Here is a 16,905-nt window from a genome sequence, read left to right as displayed (position 1 = left end):
ACAATAGGCAAATAAAAAGATACAGAAAGTAGGTTTAGTGGTTGTTTAGAGCTGGGAGGATGGTGAATCTTGAGAGGTAATAGATAAAGGTTTCACAGGTTTTTTTTGAGGTAAGGAAAATGTTCTAAAATTGGTTGTGGTGATGATTGCACAACTCTGTAAATATACGAAAGCCACTGATTTGTACACTTTAAATGGATGAACAATAAGGCATGTGATTACACTGCAATAGGGCTATTAGAATAAAAACCATGCAGATAAAACAAATTCTGCGGCTACAGCATAAATTGACCTGAAAAATCCTTTGACAAGGCAGCACAAGCACTATTTCTAAGGAAATCCAGTCCCCGTACAATTGTGACCCTTCTTCTCCTTTGAGTCGATACTGCCTTTGAAAGAGGAAGCAAACATAAGGACAAAATACATTATTTTGGTATTCTGAAAGCATGATTTCTTAGGGATATGGTAGGATGAGGCTAGTTTGCTCTAAAAATACATGTTTACAAATGATCTGAAGGAGGGAATGCACAGTAAAATCTCCCAAGCTGACAATTATACGATGCTCTTCCTGACAATAAGACACTTAGTTGATGAAAATAAATCACAGGGCTTGTTTGCGGGCAGCTGGAGAAGCCGGCTCCACACAACAAGCTGAGGTACTCAGGAAGATGACGAAGAGCTTGCATGGCAAGGCCCTAGGCATGCAGGCTCAACACCAGATGACCTAAAGACAAATAACATGTGCATGAATATGGGAGGCCTGGGACTGATTCTGAAAGCTGAGAGAAAAGATTTTTCTCCTGCTAGAAGGCTTGGCCCTGCGGAAAGTATGGGCAGATCCCCTCATATGGACAGCGGCAATCTCTCCTGTCAGGGGCCGCGAATCTAGAAAGGAATACAGGCCCCTGAGGGCGTGAAGCTAAACTCTACTGCGGAAGAAGAATGTTCTGTCCTCTGAGGCTCTCTCCCTGCTTCTGGGGAAGGAGACAACAGGCCTGCTGAGGATGGGGGGTAGAAATGAAAATCTTCCTTTTCACTTCTACCAGGAGGATGGAAAATAAGAGTGTCCAGTTCTCACCGCGGTGTAACTGCACAGCATCACACTCCAGAGGGAGAGCTGAGCAGAGGAGGTGCGCTCCTGGCAAGACCTGCTATGGGACCGGTAGGCCTGCTGCAAAACCACTGAAGTGTGGGGTGCCTTGTTCACGAGTCATTTAGAATCTCGCAACAGTGACCACAGAGCACTACAGCTAACATGGGGCCCTTCCAAATGTGGGGATCGCTGCAACCACATGGGCTATACCCCCCAGAGGCCTTGCCTCTTGAGCAGCAAGAACAGCAGCAGCAAAAACTCAAGAGGCACAGAGGAAAACCAAGATCATCGCAAATCCCAACAGCCGAGACCGTTACCATTTTGGTGTATATTCCACAGGATTTTACATAAACGCCTAGACTGCGGGCCCTGGAACGACATAGGTTTGAACTGCACGGTCCACTTATACATGGAATTTTCTGGAAAAATATATTTCCTATTATATATTCTATATATATATATGCTAAGATATATATATCTCTCTCTATATATATATAAATATATTCTGCAAATATATTTCCTATTTCTTATTATTTTCTTAATAACATTTTCTTTTTTCTAGCTTTCTATATTGTACAAATACAGTATAGAAGACACACAACATACAAAATATGTGTTAATTCACTGTTTATGTTATCGGTAAGGCTTCCAGTCAACAGGACGCTATTAGTAGTTAAGTTTGGGGGGAATCAAAAGTTACCCACAGATTTCCAGCAGTGCAGGGGACTGCTGCCCATAACCCCCTGCAATGTTCAAGGGTCAAGCGTACGTGGAGACACTGATTCTACCATTTTTTATTTCACAGAAATGGTATACTGTACATTCTCTTCTGTAGCTTTTTTTAAAAAAACTTATTAAAGTATGGAGAACTTTCAAAAATGTTAAATACAGATCATCTCATTCCAACTGTATAGATCACACAACATAAAGATCCATGTTCCATTTAATCAAACTCATATTGTTAAGGCTTCCGAGGGTCTTAGGTTTTCCATTATTAAACACGATGACCACTGGATATGAATACAGTGGAGTGAGGACGGAATGAGTTAATCAGAATAAAGTATTTCACAGAGTACTTGGCAAGTCACAGGCTCTCTATAAATGTTAGTGATTTTAGTATTGTGTCCTATATAAAGATTGAACTAATTTACATTCCCAACAGCAGGGTAAAAGAAATTGGTTTTCCTAAATCCTTGCCAATTCTTCCAAATTTTCCCTTTTGTATTTCTTCTATGAATCATTTGTTCATGTTCTTTGACAGTTCTCCTATTGGATTTCTTATGCTTTTAAATTTTTAACTGACTTCCATATTGAGGATATGAGTCCTTTGTTGTAAGATAACAAACACTTTTTTTAGCTTAAAATTTTTTTAAAGACTTACCTCCAGTTCCTAGAACTTTGAGGAGCTCAAAATTTTCAATCCCCACCTTCTCGGCATGTCCAGTTAAATTAGCTAAAAAAAGAAAGAGAAAAAAGAAATAATTAAGGGAATTAGTAACAAGAGGGGGCCCATAGCGGCTTCTTAAATACCAGCAATGTTTTATTACTTGACTTTGGTGGTTAAGCCAGGATTCACTTTATAACTATTTGTTAAACTATATAGCTATGTTTTGTGCAATTTCCTGTGTGTTATATATTACAGGAAAACTTTTTAAGAATTTAGTAGCTATATATCATTTGTACCTAAAGTTAACATAAAAATGAGGTGTTAAGAGACTACTGATCAAGATAATATGAAAATAAGCACAAATTACAGTATGTAGCTAGATATGCAGTACAAAGAAAACTGGAGAGATTTAGACAACATATTCATATATTTAACAAATATTTATTGAGTGTCCACTAAATACATCTCCAGCATCTAAGATGGATTCTACTTCTGTTGCCTTCCTTCTTTTTTTTTTTTTTTTAAAGATTTATTTTGATTATTTTAGAGAGAGAGTGAGCACAAGCAGGAGAGGCAGTGGGGGAGGATCTCCAGCAGACTCCGCACCGAGCACAGAGCCCAATGTGGGACTTGATCTCACAACCCTGAAATATGACCTAAACCAAAATCAAGAGAGACGCTCAACCGACTGAGCCACCCAGGCACCCCTCTACTCCCATTTCTGCGACTATGCACCGGCACATGACTTAGCCTGCATTAGTCATTTAACTACCCTGTGTCTCAGTTCTCTCATCTCTGAAATGAAAGCACAGTCTCAATAAACTCTAAGATCTCTGCTAGCTCTAAAATTTGTTTAAAAAGTATAAACTCTTTAAAAACATATTCTGTCCTAAATAAACAAAATTAGGCTATCATATGAAGGAGTGTTTTCCAAAGTATATTCCTTTGATTCTGGTCTTATCCTACAAGATGTTAATAGATGTTATATTTGGGTGAAAAACATGCTTTCAAGTCAAATAAACTTGACATGGTTGGCTTAAACAAAGTTAATCGGGTTGCTTTACTGCTGAACTGCACAGATGAAAAGCTGCATGGGAATCTTCAAAACTGAAATATTGTACGTGTCAAATTTATTGGATTACAAAATTATTTTTTATGGTAATACCCATTAATATTATGTGAACCATCATTCTGTAGATGTGGTTAAGGCAGGCTTGGCCCAAATCCTAGTTCTACCACTTAAAAGCCATGTGACCTTACATAAATTAAATTACTTAACTTTTCTGTGTCTCAGGTCCCCTCTAACATAAAAGTATAAAATGAGGATAATAAAAATAACTGCCCTCAGAGCATAATGATGTCTGCAATTTGCTTTGAAATGCATTAAAAAAATAGGATGGATTAATGGATAAATATAGGTATGGCTAGATATGTGATAACACAAATAGATAAAATGTTAATTACAGAATCTAGATAGTGAGTGTAAGAGTGTTCAACATGTCATTCTTCCAAATTCTCTGTATAATTGAAAATATCCATAATAGAATGGCTGAAAATAAAATAATACCTACCTCATAGGGTTGTGATGAGGATTCACTGAGTTAAATCTGTACAGAGATTCCTATGCCACTAAGCATTATTATAAGTGTTTGTGAATAAACAATGCTCTGGGTCTACAACTTCAAGAAAAACAGACCCAACTAGGAACTTCTAGAATTAAAAGTTTCAGAGGGATAAGTGATTTCAGTGTCCTTCCAAAGTTTAACTAAATGAATAATTAAAATTTTTTAAAATTATGGTCAAAACCTCATAACATAAAATTTCCCACCTTAGCCCTTTTTAAGTGTATAATACAGTGGTGTTAATTATATGTTTACAACATATATGTTTACAACAGATCTCTGGAACTTTTTTAATTTTGCAAAACAAACTCTATACCCACTGAATTTAATCTATTAACAATTTTTAATGTAATTGTTGAGATGGTTGGATTTGGGTCAACCATTTTCTTATTTGTTTCCAACTTGCTTTTTTTTCTTTTTTCTTCTTTTTAAAGTTTTATTTATTTAAATAATTTCTACATCTGACATGGGGCTCGAACTCATGACCCCAAGATTGAGTCGCATGCTCTTCCAACCAAGCCAGCCAGCCGCCCCTTCCCTTGTCTTTTCTATTGTTTGTTCCCATGTTCCTACTTTCCCAACTTAAAACAACAACAAAAAAATACCATTTAAATGCTTTTTCAGATTTCATTTCAATTTTCACATTGGGATTTTAGCACTACTTCTTTGCATTATTAGAGTAGCTGTTGCCCTAAGGATTATAGTATACATCTTTAATTACTCACAGTCCTCTTATAATTAATACTGTACCATTTCCCTAAAAATAAAGAAACTTTGCAATCATTCTTCATGGAATACAGATACATATTAAATGGAGTTAGTATCTTCTAAATATGCTATATATGTACAACTTACATGATTTATAAAGAAAATAAGAGGAAAGACAGAGGCTTTCCCATTTCTGTAGGTATTTATCATTTTTGATCATCTTTTTTATCTTTTCAAGGATCCTAAATTTTATCAGGTATAAGTTTTTCTCAGCCTTGAAGAACTTCCTTTGACATTGCCTGTAGTACAGAATTCTCCAGTTTTCTTTTATCTGAAAAAGTCTTTGCCTTCATTTAAATTTTTTCATTGAGGTACAGTCCATAAAACTTCCCCCTTTAAAGGGTACACATTCGTGGTTTTTAGTCTACTCCCAGTTGTGTCACTGGCACCACTAATTCTGGAATCCTCTTCATTTCTGAAGGATACTTCCCTTTGATAAAGAATTCTGGGAGGACAGGCCTTTTTCTTTCCTTCCAGCACTTTTAAACATGTTCTTTCACTCTCTTTCGGCCTCTGTGGTTTCTGAGGTGAAGTCAGTCATTAAATGGATCATTGCTCCTCTATTTGAAATGTTATCTTTTTCTCTTACTGCTTTCAACATCTGCTCTTTATCTTTGGCTTTCCAAAGTTTTGCCATGATGTGTCCCGATGTGGACTTCTTTGGGTTCAGTCAGCCTGGTATTCACTGGTACCTTGTATCTGTCAGTTTGTTTTTCATCAAATTTGGGGAATTTCTGCTTTAACTTTTCAAAATTTTTTTTCTATCCCATTCTCTCTGTCCTCTGAGATTCCATTTCCATGCATGTTAGATTGTTTAATACAACCTAAAAGGTCCCTGAAACTGTTCATTTTTTGCTCCAATATGTTTTCTGTTCTTCAAATTAATTTATATTGCTCTATCTTCAAGTTCATGTACTTTTCCTTCTGCACCTCTATTCAGCTGTTAAATCCATCTACTGAATTTTTATTTCAAATATTGTATCTTCTAATTCTAGAACTTCCATTTGGTTCTTTTCCACTGTTTCTATTTATTCTTGTTTTGTTACTCACCGAGAGCATGGCATTTTATTTCACTGAACATATTATAACAGCTGCTTTAAAACTTTTGTCTGCTACTGCCCTAATACCCCATTCATCTCAGGGCGGGACTCAGCTGATTATCTTCCTCTTTGGATATGTTCCATGTTCTAGATTCTCCATACATAGGGTAATTATGGCTTGCAGAAATGTTAATTTGTGAAGACTATGAAATTGTCATTTTTTTCTCCAGTGAGAGTTGTTTCTTTTCTTTAGCTGGCAAATATCTTGGGTTGGCCTGAACTATCAACTCTTCTTCTTAGGCGGCAGCTCCAGTCCAGTTCAGATTTTTTTGTCTTTAGCTGAGCTGTTCTGGTGTGTTGTACTCATGCATGGCTCCAAGGTCAGTAAGAGATGTGAGCTCACAAAGGACTCTCCCTCCTCTGGCTCTTCTTCTTCTGGGATTTCTCTACTATCTTCAGTGATCAGGGCTCTCTGGTTTCAGTTTTCTAGTCTCCCTGGCCAGAGAAACTATTGTTTTTCCACCAGAGTCCAGAGCACAGACTGTACTTAGCCTGAAGCTAAAATCAGTGAAAAAGCAAGTTACTCCTTATAGCTTCCTTCCTTCCCTCCTCCAAATATATACTCCCCAGTAGAGCCTATCTGCTTCTGTCCACTCACAAGTGCCTTAAATAGTTGCTTTTTATATTAAATCCAGGTTTTACAGTTGTTTTCTGCAAAGGAATTCTCCAGGAGGGGGTCTTTTCCGAAATTATGAGAAACAAAAGTCTTCCCACATACAGTCAACAGGATGAAAGGAAGAATACACCACCCCCAATATGCCACTACAGCATGCTGATTCTTTTGAAATAGTTACTTAAGAAACAGCCAGAGAAAGAAGGACACTGACCTCCTTTGCCCCCCATCCTGAAAGCAGGAAACAAGTCTCTCATTTGAAAGGTATCCTCCCTGTACCAGGAGAGTAGAAGGCATCTTTATTACCAGAAATAGAGGATTTAGGGCCCAGAAAGCTATATAAACAAACTTTGTTACTTCCTCACTAATGTGCTATAAACCCAAACTCTTCAGTCTTACCAATTTATCACAAAGCTAACTTTGGTGACTTCTTTGAGTCTCATATTTCTATAGGCTCCTGGACATACAAAATTAAATGTTTTTTCCCCCCGTTAATTTGTGTTATGCCAATTTAATTATTAGGCCAGCCAAAGAACCTAGAAGAAAAGGAGGGAAAGGTTCTCTTTCCCTGCAATTACAAAGTTTCTATTTTAACGGCTGCCCCAGCAAGTTAACTGCAAAGAATAAAATAAATATGAAAAAGGTGATCTGATAAAAGTTCATCTCAGGGGTCTTCAATTTAATACCCAATAATTCTTTTACGTTACGTCTGTTAGGCAAAGTGAGTAATCAGACATACGGAAACAAATCAGTAGGAAGCTCTACCAATATTGAGGCATCGGGGAGAAATTTATCAGTTATAAAGATCTCTTTCATTGTGTTAACAACAAAACACATAAAAACAAATGGCAAATAGGATTACTATATAGAATCTTCAGCACTGACAAGCACATATTTGAGCCTACGAGTCTAGGTGTCTAAATCATTCTCATTTCTGTGCTATCACTTGTTATAATAAGTAGAAGCCTTTGAACATGAAAGTCTAAAAATAAAGTACATTTCTCTTAATTAAATTGTTAACCTCAGATTAAGAGCTCAAACTTCCCGGCAACAGCACCAACATTCATTAGAACAAGACTTAAAATATTTACATACTGTGTTTCACCTGGAGGTGAAGTAAACATCAGCCAATTACAGAAATCTGCATTTCTGAGTCATTACATGCGGGAGCGAAGTCCAAAATGTACCCTCATCAGATGCTGAGAAGCTACTCCACACCAGGGGCCAGACTATTCCAGAAATAAGCCTTTACAACTGAGAGACAGGATTGTCCATTGTTTTCCTTCCTATGTGAAAATAAACGCCACTTTATTGTGGTTGCAGGAGCTCCTTTTCCTGGGCCAGGCCTGCCTCTGCCCACCTTACCCTCCAGTCTAGTTCTCTCCACAGGTAAGAGAAGTTACTAACCTAATTATGCAGGAGTCCAAAATCCTGATTGGGCACAGTTAGCAGGACGGGGGAGGGGGCTGGGGTGTGTCACTGTGTCAAAATAACAGTCTCCACACAGGGTCTGTGTTCCTGCCTCAAACTCTTGGGCTGGCCTGAGCCACAGCGGACCAATGGCCATTCTCTTGCACTTCCCCTGGGCCGTTACCTAAGTCTTCACTTCCCAGCAGTTCGCTAGCTATCAGGGGCAGAGGACCCTCCTTTTGCTGCGCTCTCAGAAGGTCACACTGTGTTACAATGCCTGCACATCACTCACCTCCACTCATGGCGAAAGCATTTTATTATCTCACATCATCACAAGAAGGGTGAGGTCAGTACGGTAAGATAGTCTGAGAGAGAGAGAGAGAGAGACTATATTCATACTTTCATTACAGTATATTGTTTGACTGTCCTGATTATTATTGTTGTTAATCTCTTACTGTGGCTAATTCATCAATCAAATTTTATTATAGGTATGTATGTATGTCTAGGAAAATGCATAGTATATTGACATTTGGTACTATATGTGGTTTCAGGCACCTGCTGGGGGTCTTGAAACGTTTCTCCCAAGGATAAGGTGGGGCGACTACTGTATACAGCAGTCAACAAAGCAGAGCCAGAGGTTCCTCTGGGACTGGGTGTTCACTTACTTGTTTGTTCTCCCCTCCAACCTTCTAATTCACACACCTCTGTATGCTGGTCCTAAATGGTGATCAGATGAGGCTGAGAGAGAAGCAGGAGTCCTGACTTAGGCCTTAAGCCCGAACTACTTGCACCAACGCACTTTCAAGGAGAGTCCTACACAAATGTGCTGGCAGTTTGCGGCCTTTATTCAGGTGGCCCTCTTGAGTCCCATGGGCTACTGTTTCTTGCAGATAATCCCTTCATGACTCTGGCGGTAAGAGTTTATTGTCTGGGCAGAGTTTGGGCATTTCTGGATTTCTGGCTAGAATGACATGGCACCAAAACCTTACTCTCAACTCCTAATTCCCAACTAAAAGGATAAACTCCTTCCCACAGAAACAAGGCCTTTGAAAACTCTTCACAAATATATAAAATAATACCAAAGAATATCAACAAACTTAGACTAGAACTATTTAGTTGGTACATAATAGTACTGTCACGTCAATTGTTCTATCTGCCAGCTATTGTCATGCTTGAGGTGTTAAATATGAGTAAGCGTGGATTAAAACAAAGAAAATGTTTTTTAAACTTTTCAAGGTCTATGTTAGGCCTATCTCTACAGTTAATCAGCTCAGACAGTCTCTTCTCATCAAAAGCATTTATAGTTTTTTATATCAACATATTATTCAGTTTATTCATTTCAAAAAGATGGGTATGAAGAGTTGTAATGCTTTCCTAAAGGAGTTCTTACTAATTTTTTTCTTATTAAAATATCAGAAACTACCCAATTGAAAATCCTTTACTTCTTCATTGGTGTTATTATCCTAGAATGTGTTCTTCCTGGTTAGGAAGTCACTTTTAAAGTTGAATTTCACAAATTCTTTTATAAGAAGTCAATCTTTTTAAAATGTTTGCCAAAACTCAAATGAATTTCAATGTTTAACAGGTTCTCCTTAGAAAACAGTTCGAATTATTAATAGCTCTTAAAGGAAAAATCTTGTCTTATACAATGAATATAAAGTACTTGGTTTTTTAACACTACAACTGGATTTCTTTGGCTCCTCAAATAATATGGTTATGTGCTATGTAGAAAAATATGGCCAATATAATTTTTTAAATAAGAAATTTAGAAAAACCAGATAATTGTCTTTTCTCCCAAATTTAAATAGTTTTGTTGCTTGTGTTCTACTATTATTATAAAATAATCCTGGTTTGTGGCTTAAAAAAAATAGATAATATAAATAGGCCTAAAGTAGACCTTGAAAACCTCCCATATCCCCACCAAAGATTACGATTGTTATTCCTTGATGTTTTCTCCCAGGATTTGAGCCATAAACCTATGAGTGATAAATGGCTTCTTAGCCAACTTTCTAGGCAATTCTACTGTCAAAGGTAATTTGTAATGCATATTATCTATGACCATTTCTTTTAGGTTGATATGTTTAAGTCAGAACTTCCCAATCTCGTGGAGGAAAACAATCAGGAAAAACACATTTTTCATTCTGTTACCATAGTTTCTGCAAAGCTGCACAAATGTAATTGCTCAGAGCATGTGCTGAAATCATTTGATTAGATCCAATAATTCACTTGTATTAAAGCTAAGAAAAAGTTTAATTTAAAGCACTTTTACAATTAAAGTGGAAATAAAGAAGAATAATGCTTCTGAGGCCATTTAAAGTAAGTTGTTAGCATATGAGTGAGGTACTCATATGCCAGATTTTATTCAATGGATTAATCATTTATTAAACTTGCAATAAGCTACAAGAAATGTAATTTATTAGAAAGGATTATGGAGTCTATGGATAATAAGGGGAATATCATTATCACGTAAAACTACTTAAAAATGCTCACTGAGAATACAAGTTCTCATTTGCTCATTGAACAAAGACTCACTGGGTACCTATGCACACCTGAGCCAGCTGCTAGGTCTTTAAGAAACAGGATTTGAAAATGTGAGAAAGGCTAGGGACTTCTGGGCTAGAAGACTATGTGGAGCAAAAAGCGTAAGTCGGAATAAGTACTTGACTAGTACAGAAGAGGACTGTCCTAATTAGCTATGATGGGCTTATGTGGGAAAAACAGTAAGAGTACTACATCAAATGGGTACACGAAACTAGCTGATTCAAAACCTAGAACGCCAGACTAATTAGTTTGACTTGAATCCATAAGCGGTAATGGCTCCTGACAAGGTTTTAGAGAATTGCATTGGCAGTAGTGTGCCACGTGGACGGCAGCAAGGAAAGACGAGAGCTGAAAGAGGGAGAGCTTAATGCAATCAACTGGATGTATGTTAACAAGAATCTGGTCTTAGTAGAAACTAGAACAAAGAGGAAAGAAGGAGCCTAAGAATCACTGCAATGTCCAGCTCAAGACACTGAACACCTGACTTGGGTGCTGAGACCACAAAAGCAAATAGGGCAGGGTCCCTACTTTCAAAGATAAATAAATTGAACTTTGTTTCTCCCCCTCCCCCATTGGCCCCATATCTAAAGTATAAGACATGGAGTCCCCTGGGTGGCTCAGTCAGTGTCCAACTCTTGATTTCAGCTCAGCTTGTGATCTCAGGGTGCTGGGATCGAGCCCCACCGGGGGCTCCCTGCAGTGTAGAGGCTGCTTCTTTCCCTCTCCCTCTCCTTCCACTTGCACATGTGTACTCTCTCTTGCTCAAATAAATAAATCTTAAAAAAAAAAAAAGTACAAGAAATGAAAGTCTGGTAAATGGTAATGTTACTAATGAATTTTGTTGAAAGGGGAAGTTGAAAGGGAAGATTGAAAGGGGAAGTTTTGGGGTTTCAACACTGATTTTGGAGTGATGGCAGAGCATCCCGAAAAGGCTGCCGTGTAGACAGTTCTAGACAAGGAAATGAAGTCTGGCAGCATGCTGACGGGGTTTAGAACACACTACCTGCCAAACACAGCCCCTTGGCATACTGAATATTTTAAACTGAAGGGACCTTCAGCAGCCTTCCATTTTTTAGCACCTTCAGTATTAAAGGAAGGAGTTTTGACCTCCTCCTGAAGCAAGTCATAACACTTTCCTACGAGAGGTCCCCTTGCCAGACCCAGAGAAAGGAGCATCCCTATTTTTGTAGACAGGGGACACAGGGAGGAGTCTGAACAAACAGGTCCCTTGCTAGTAAGTTTCTCCCAGGTTACTACACTTATCTCATACCTTTGCCCTCTCATACCCCTGTTCTCCGACCTTCCATGCCATCAAACCTAACATGAAAATGCTAAGTTTATGTCTCCTGGGTTTTCATTTCCTTATGAAGTGCCCATGTCACATACAATTTGCTACATAAATGTACATGCTTTTCTCTTGTTCATTTGTCTTTTGTTACAGCGATCCCAGAGAACTTTGAAGGGCAGAGAAGAAAAAAAGTTATTAGAAGAGTAAACACTTTAAGAAGAAAGCCCTCGGGAGACAACACAGAAAGAAGGGCAAGTCTTGATGAAAACCAGGAGTGAGGATATAGGAAGAAAAGAGCCAGAGAAAAAGTGAAAAAAAATGAACAGTGTATAGAATCCAAAGAAATAATGCCCCCCAAAATCCCTGCATTACCAATGCAGTCAAACATGGTACAATGGGAAATATTTATCTGGTCTTTGTCCAGGTTCCCAGCACACAGCACCTTGAAGCTTAGGACTGTCAAGAGTGCTAACAGTGTCTTCTGTACGCCAAGAAGACTGGGGGCTAAGGGGATCCAGATAGCCTCACGATGGGGGTTGGCTGTTAGAAAGACCTAGGACTTTCAGCCCCACCCTCCCTCTGCCTCCTCCCTGGAAGGGAGAGAGGCTAGAGATTAAGTTAATCACCAATGGCCAATGATTTAACTAGTCATGCCTATATCAAGAAACCTCCAGAAAAACCCCTGAACAGTGGATCTGAGAAGCTCAGATTGCTGCACACACAGAGGTGCTGGGATGGTGGCGCTCCCTGAGAGAGCAGGAGGTTCTACATTCCCCTCCCGCACCCCAACTACCCAAAACTTGCCCTAAGAATCTCTTCCATTTGGCTGTTCCTGAGTCATGGGTTTTATCCTCAAGTCAAGGCTGGGAGGTCAGGGTATATGGATAGAGACAGATAAAACAACATCCTTAAAAACAATGGATACAGATAATTCTATTTAAGCATACAAAAAGGAAGGAAGGAATAGAGTGAAAATGGGAAAGAATCATATGAAATATTTTTCCAATTTAGCAGTCAGATGAGAGAGAAGGTCGGAAGTGATAAATAATGGGGTCCAGGATGTTATACCCGAGTTTTTGCGTCTGAGAGACCACCAAGGAGCCAAACACCGATGCAATCACACGAGGACCTATTTTATATTTTTATTTTAGCCAGAGGCTTCCATTGAGGTTAAACACAGGATAGAAAGGGTTAGAGAAAAGGATTAAGAGACAGAGTGAAGAATAAGGAGATATAAAGGATGGAAAAAAAGATTATATATAGCCTTTCTACTGGACACAAATGGTCTCCGAAGGGAGCACCAGAGAAGCAGCGCACTGAAGTAAGAGTAAAACGTCTCAGAAACCAGCTTGGCTAAGATGTACAGGGGGATGAAATGAGATCTACACAAAGTCACCTTATGAGATAAAAATCAGTATAAGCAGCACAGAACTTGAACTATGCTAATCAAAAGAACTAAAATATTTAAAGAATGGATAACAAAAGATAGACCAGAAAAAAATGAAAACTAAAAAACAGAATGCCAAGTTGGGTAATGTGTTTCTAGCACTTTCCAAGGGACATTCTGATTACCAGCTTCAAACATCACGTCCCCAAGGAAGCAACACCCCTATCCCTGAGATGGCCTTACTAAGCCTTTCACTCACAGAGCACACAGCCAACTCCCTTTTTCCTAAGGCCATATTCACCCAGCAACCCAATTTTGACTCGAGACCCTCACCCCAAAGGAAAAAAATGCACTAATCTAGCAAACGCAAGTGTTTTGTGTAGTTGCTTCTACGTCCCACTCTCAAGTGGTAAGGTGTCATTTGGGTTGATGAATCAGTCTTCTGAGACTGTAATCACAGCTATATGCATGAAATCAGAGCATGAAAAGGAAACGCAATTAACAGAATGATCCAGCTTTGAACCCTGTTTGTCACTATCGAGGAACACCTCATTAAGAGCAGTATCTACAAGACACTGCAGCCGTGTACTGTGACCCTGTCAATGGTTTCGTGACTGTTTTCATCTCGGAAGAAAAGGAGAACAATTACAGAAAGCAGCACTGTGAGATTCAACTGTGAGTGCAATAGGAAGTAGGGAAAGAGCGTGCTGCAGCTGAAACCGAAATAATTAAACCACAATTTATTATACATCTGTGAGCTATAGAACATCAGCTTAGAAAGCTTAAACACCACAGTCCTGTCCACAGAAAACACTTATCCAACTTTCAGGTACTTTTCAGGTTTGTCTTCCTCTCTGAGACATTATCTCATCAATTAAAAAATAAGGGAGGGGGGAAACAAAGCCTAACGAGTTAATAAAAAAGTTCCCATTTTTGGTAAAGCAAGGAGTTTCAGTCCTGGCTCAAATTCCCTATTCTTCAGCAATTAGTTTCACCTTCCCCTTTCTAGCACCTTCACCATTAAAGAAATCAACAATGACTTCTAATTTCCAAGTACTGGTATGAATAGGTCACAGCACAATACTATAGACATTTTCCTCTTTCTGTTTTATTTATTTTTTTTTAAAGACTTTATTTATTTATTTGACAGAGAGAGAGAGATCACAAGTAAGCACAGAGGCAGGCAGGGAGGGTAGGGAAGCAGGCTCCCTGCTGAGCAGAAAACCCAATGCAGGGTTCGATCCCAGGACCCTGAGATCATGACCTGAGCCAAAGGCAGAAGCTTAACCCACTGAGCCACCCAATGTGCCCCCATTTTCCTCTTTTTAAAATTCTTCTTCTATCATGACCTACAAGAGGGAAAGTCTCAGAGGCAGGGGCGATTATAAGCCCACCATCCTCAACACGAACCACTCTCCTTCTGTATCTTCATCTCCAGTTCTCTTGTGTAGGATCCTAGTCACTACCTGGGGCTTGCCAGCTCTAGACTGAAGGGACTCAAACTAGCAGAGCCAGGGCCTGTGCTAGTCCAGAGCCTCCCCTCCCCCCAGGCCTCTAACAGCTCCCAGGAGAGTTGATATTCTCAGGCACCACCTCTGCTCCATACCACACCAATGCAGACATGACCACTGTGGGGTTCTTTGAGTTCTAGAAAAGACACTAACAAAACCTGAACACAGGCAGAAAGCACTCCTGAGTAGAAGAGACTTCAGTGAAGATTTCCAGAGAAAGGCAGAGGACTGGCACACAGGGCAACTACGAAAGGGGAACTGGAAATAGGAACAGTCTGCCTTTCTCACCATCTTCCAGCCCTGTGGGGGTCTTTATCTCTCCAATTCCTCCCTTTCCACCTTTTTTCTCTCTCCTTCTCTTAGAAGCAAAACCAACAAATCGGTTCCCTTGTGTCCTGTCAAGCAGCTTCCTCCACTCCCGACCCCTCAGCCCTAGCTAACAGCCACACTCACATCCCTAAGTGGGCTTGATGTCAAGGCAGGGTCCCCAGGGCAGCTCCCCCTATGCAAGGAATTGTGGGGCCCACCACCGGGATAAGACATTTTTCTTTTCCCTACCTCTATCGTAGGTTTTAGGCAGCCATCACACTCTACATATAACTACATAGTCTACTAATTGAACAAATATTCTAAATGCTTACTTGAATTCAATTTTGTGCCAATCAGTGGTGACACCAGAGCAGACATCCTCCCTGATGCCAAGCAGCGTGGGGTCCAGCAGAGGCACGCGGGCCAGTGAAGAAGCCCACAGTGCGAGCCCTATCAAAGAGGTATGAGGCAGAGAGTACCAAGGGGGCACCTTGCCACATCTGAAGGTTTGGGGAAGTTAGGCACGGATGGAAAAAAAAGCCTGCTCATCGGAAGAAACACACCAAAGCACCAAGATGACCGAAAACGTGGCGTATCTGGGAATGTGCACTCAGTGCAGACAGGCAAATGCAAAAGAAGGAGAGGGTGAGCAGGCAAGCAAGACACAAGGCAGGAAGCAATTCACAAAGACTCTGATTGGAAAAGGTTATGTATTTTGTTCTAAAGGCAACTGGAACCAATGAGAGATTTTAAGCAGAGGATTAAGACAACCATTTCTGTACCTGAGAAAGACCACCAGCAGCAGAAGCAGCGTGGAAAATGAGTTAGAAAGGAATTCCCACGAAGACAGCAAAGCCAATGCACAGGTTGATATAATGGTTGAGGCCAGAAACGATAAAGGCTAAGCTAAGGCACTGAAATTAGGAAAACTGAATTCCTTAATATATATTAACACTACTAGGCACAAAGTGAAAACATTGGAAATCACTAAAATCATGAAATTCTGAAGAGCTGTAGTACAATCTCTTCAATTCAAAATGGTAATCCGTGGGGCGCCTGGGTGGCTCAGTCGGTTAAGCATCTGCCTTCCGCTCAGGTTATGATCCCAGAATCCTGGGATAGAGTCCCGCATCTGGCTCCCTGATCAGCAGGGCCATCTGCTTCTCCCTCTGCTTCTGTCCCTGTTCATGTTTTCTCTCTCTTGCTCACTCTCTCTCTAAAATAAATAAAATCTTGAAAAAAGTGATAATCCCTAAATGACCATGAAATCATAAAGTACTTGGAGTGAAAGAAAAGATCAATTTTCAAAATATGAACTGTGTCCATTTGTTAAAATTCAAAAGTGTATGCCAAGAAGAGTGAATTCTACTATATGTAAATTATACCTCGATAGAAAAATATGAGAGCTATAAAGAACCATGAAAGTATTTTTTTGTGTTTTGGGTTTTTTCCCATGACAGTATTTTTTAAACATGAGTGTTATAAAGAAGAGATTTTCAGATGCAGCAAGAACTTTCTTGATGTTTATTTTGTTACTGTTTTGCACAGATACCTGTTTGTCAAAGGTAATGCTTCCTTTTTAGAAAAGCCACGTATTTTCTAATAGCAATATAAAGCTATTAAGACTCATTTTTCAAAATGCACACGTCCTGGTACATCTTACCCGACATCATCCAAGCAACCTGTTCTTCAATTTTATAAAAACATCTTATTTATTAATGCATTATTCTTAAATGTTACAAGTTTTTCTGTCCTTCCTATAACTGCATGTGACTGGGTAACATATTATTTAACATGCAGATGTGTGTGGGTGTATATAGATTTGGTGAAGATAAACTTTGTGAATTAAATGTTTGTGAAATGTCTGTGGGATTTC

At 39.3% G+C, this 16,905-nt stretch overlaps 1 protein-coding gene across 6 annotated transcripts in view; it reads right to left on the bottom strand.

The window, feature by feature from the left end:
- RPS6KA5 (ribosomal protein S6 kinase A5) overlaps positions 1 to 16,905 on the bottom strand; it is a 175,797-nt gene that overhangs the window by 123,666 nt on the left and 35,226 nt on the right. Inside the window, exons 1-2 of one of the 6 annotated variants that reach the window (XM_047736461.1) lie at positions 8,286 to 8,305; positions 2,475 to 2,546 (exon numbers count right to left, since the gene is read on the bottom strand). The exons of 1 other annotated variant lie outside the window; for it this stretch is intronic. In XM_047736461.1, the coding sequence (XP_047592417.1) occupies positions 2,475 to 2,546; positions 8,286 to 8,295 (82 nt within the window). In that variant the 5' untranslated portion in view covers positions 8,296 to 8,305. Of the gene's footprint in view, positions 1 to 2,474; positions 2,547 to 4,957; positions 5,262 to 7,678; positions 7,808 to 7,990; positions 8,010 to 8,285; positions 8,306 to 16,905 lie in introns of those variants that run through there. 4 more of the 6 variants (XM_047736463.1, XM_047736462.1, XM_047736459.1 and 1 more) reach the window with 4 other exon arrangements.

The sequence above is a fragment of the Lutra lutra genome, chromosome 7 (assembly GCF_902655055.1).
Source record: "Lutra lutra chromosome 7, mLutLut1.2, whole genome shotgun sequence".
NCBI classification, from domain to species: Eukaryota; Metazoa; Chordata; class Mammalia; order Carnivora; family Mustelidae; genus Lutra; species Lutra lutra.
This window is presented reverse-complemented; position numbering and strand designations above follow the sequence as displayed.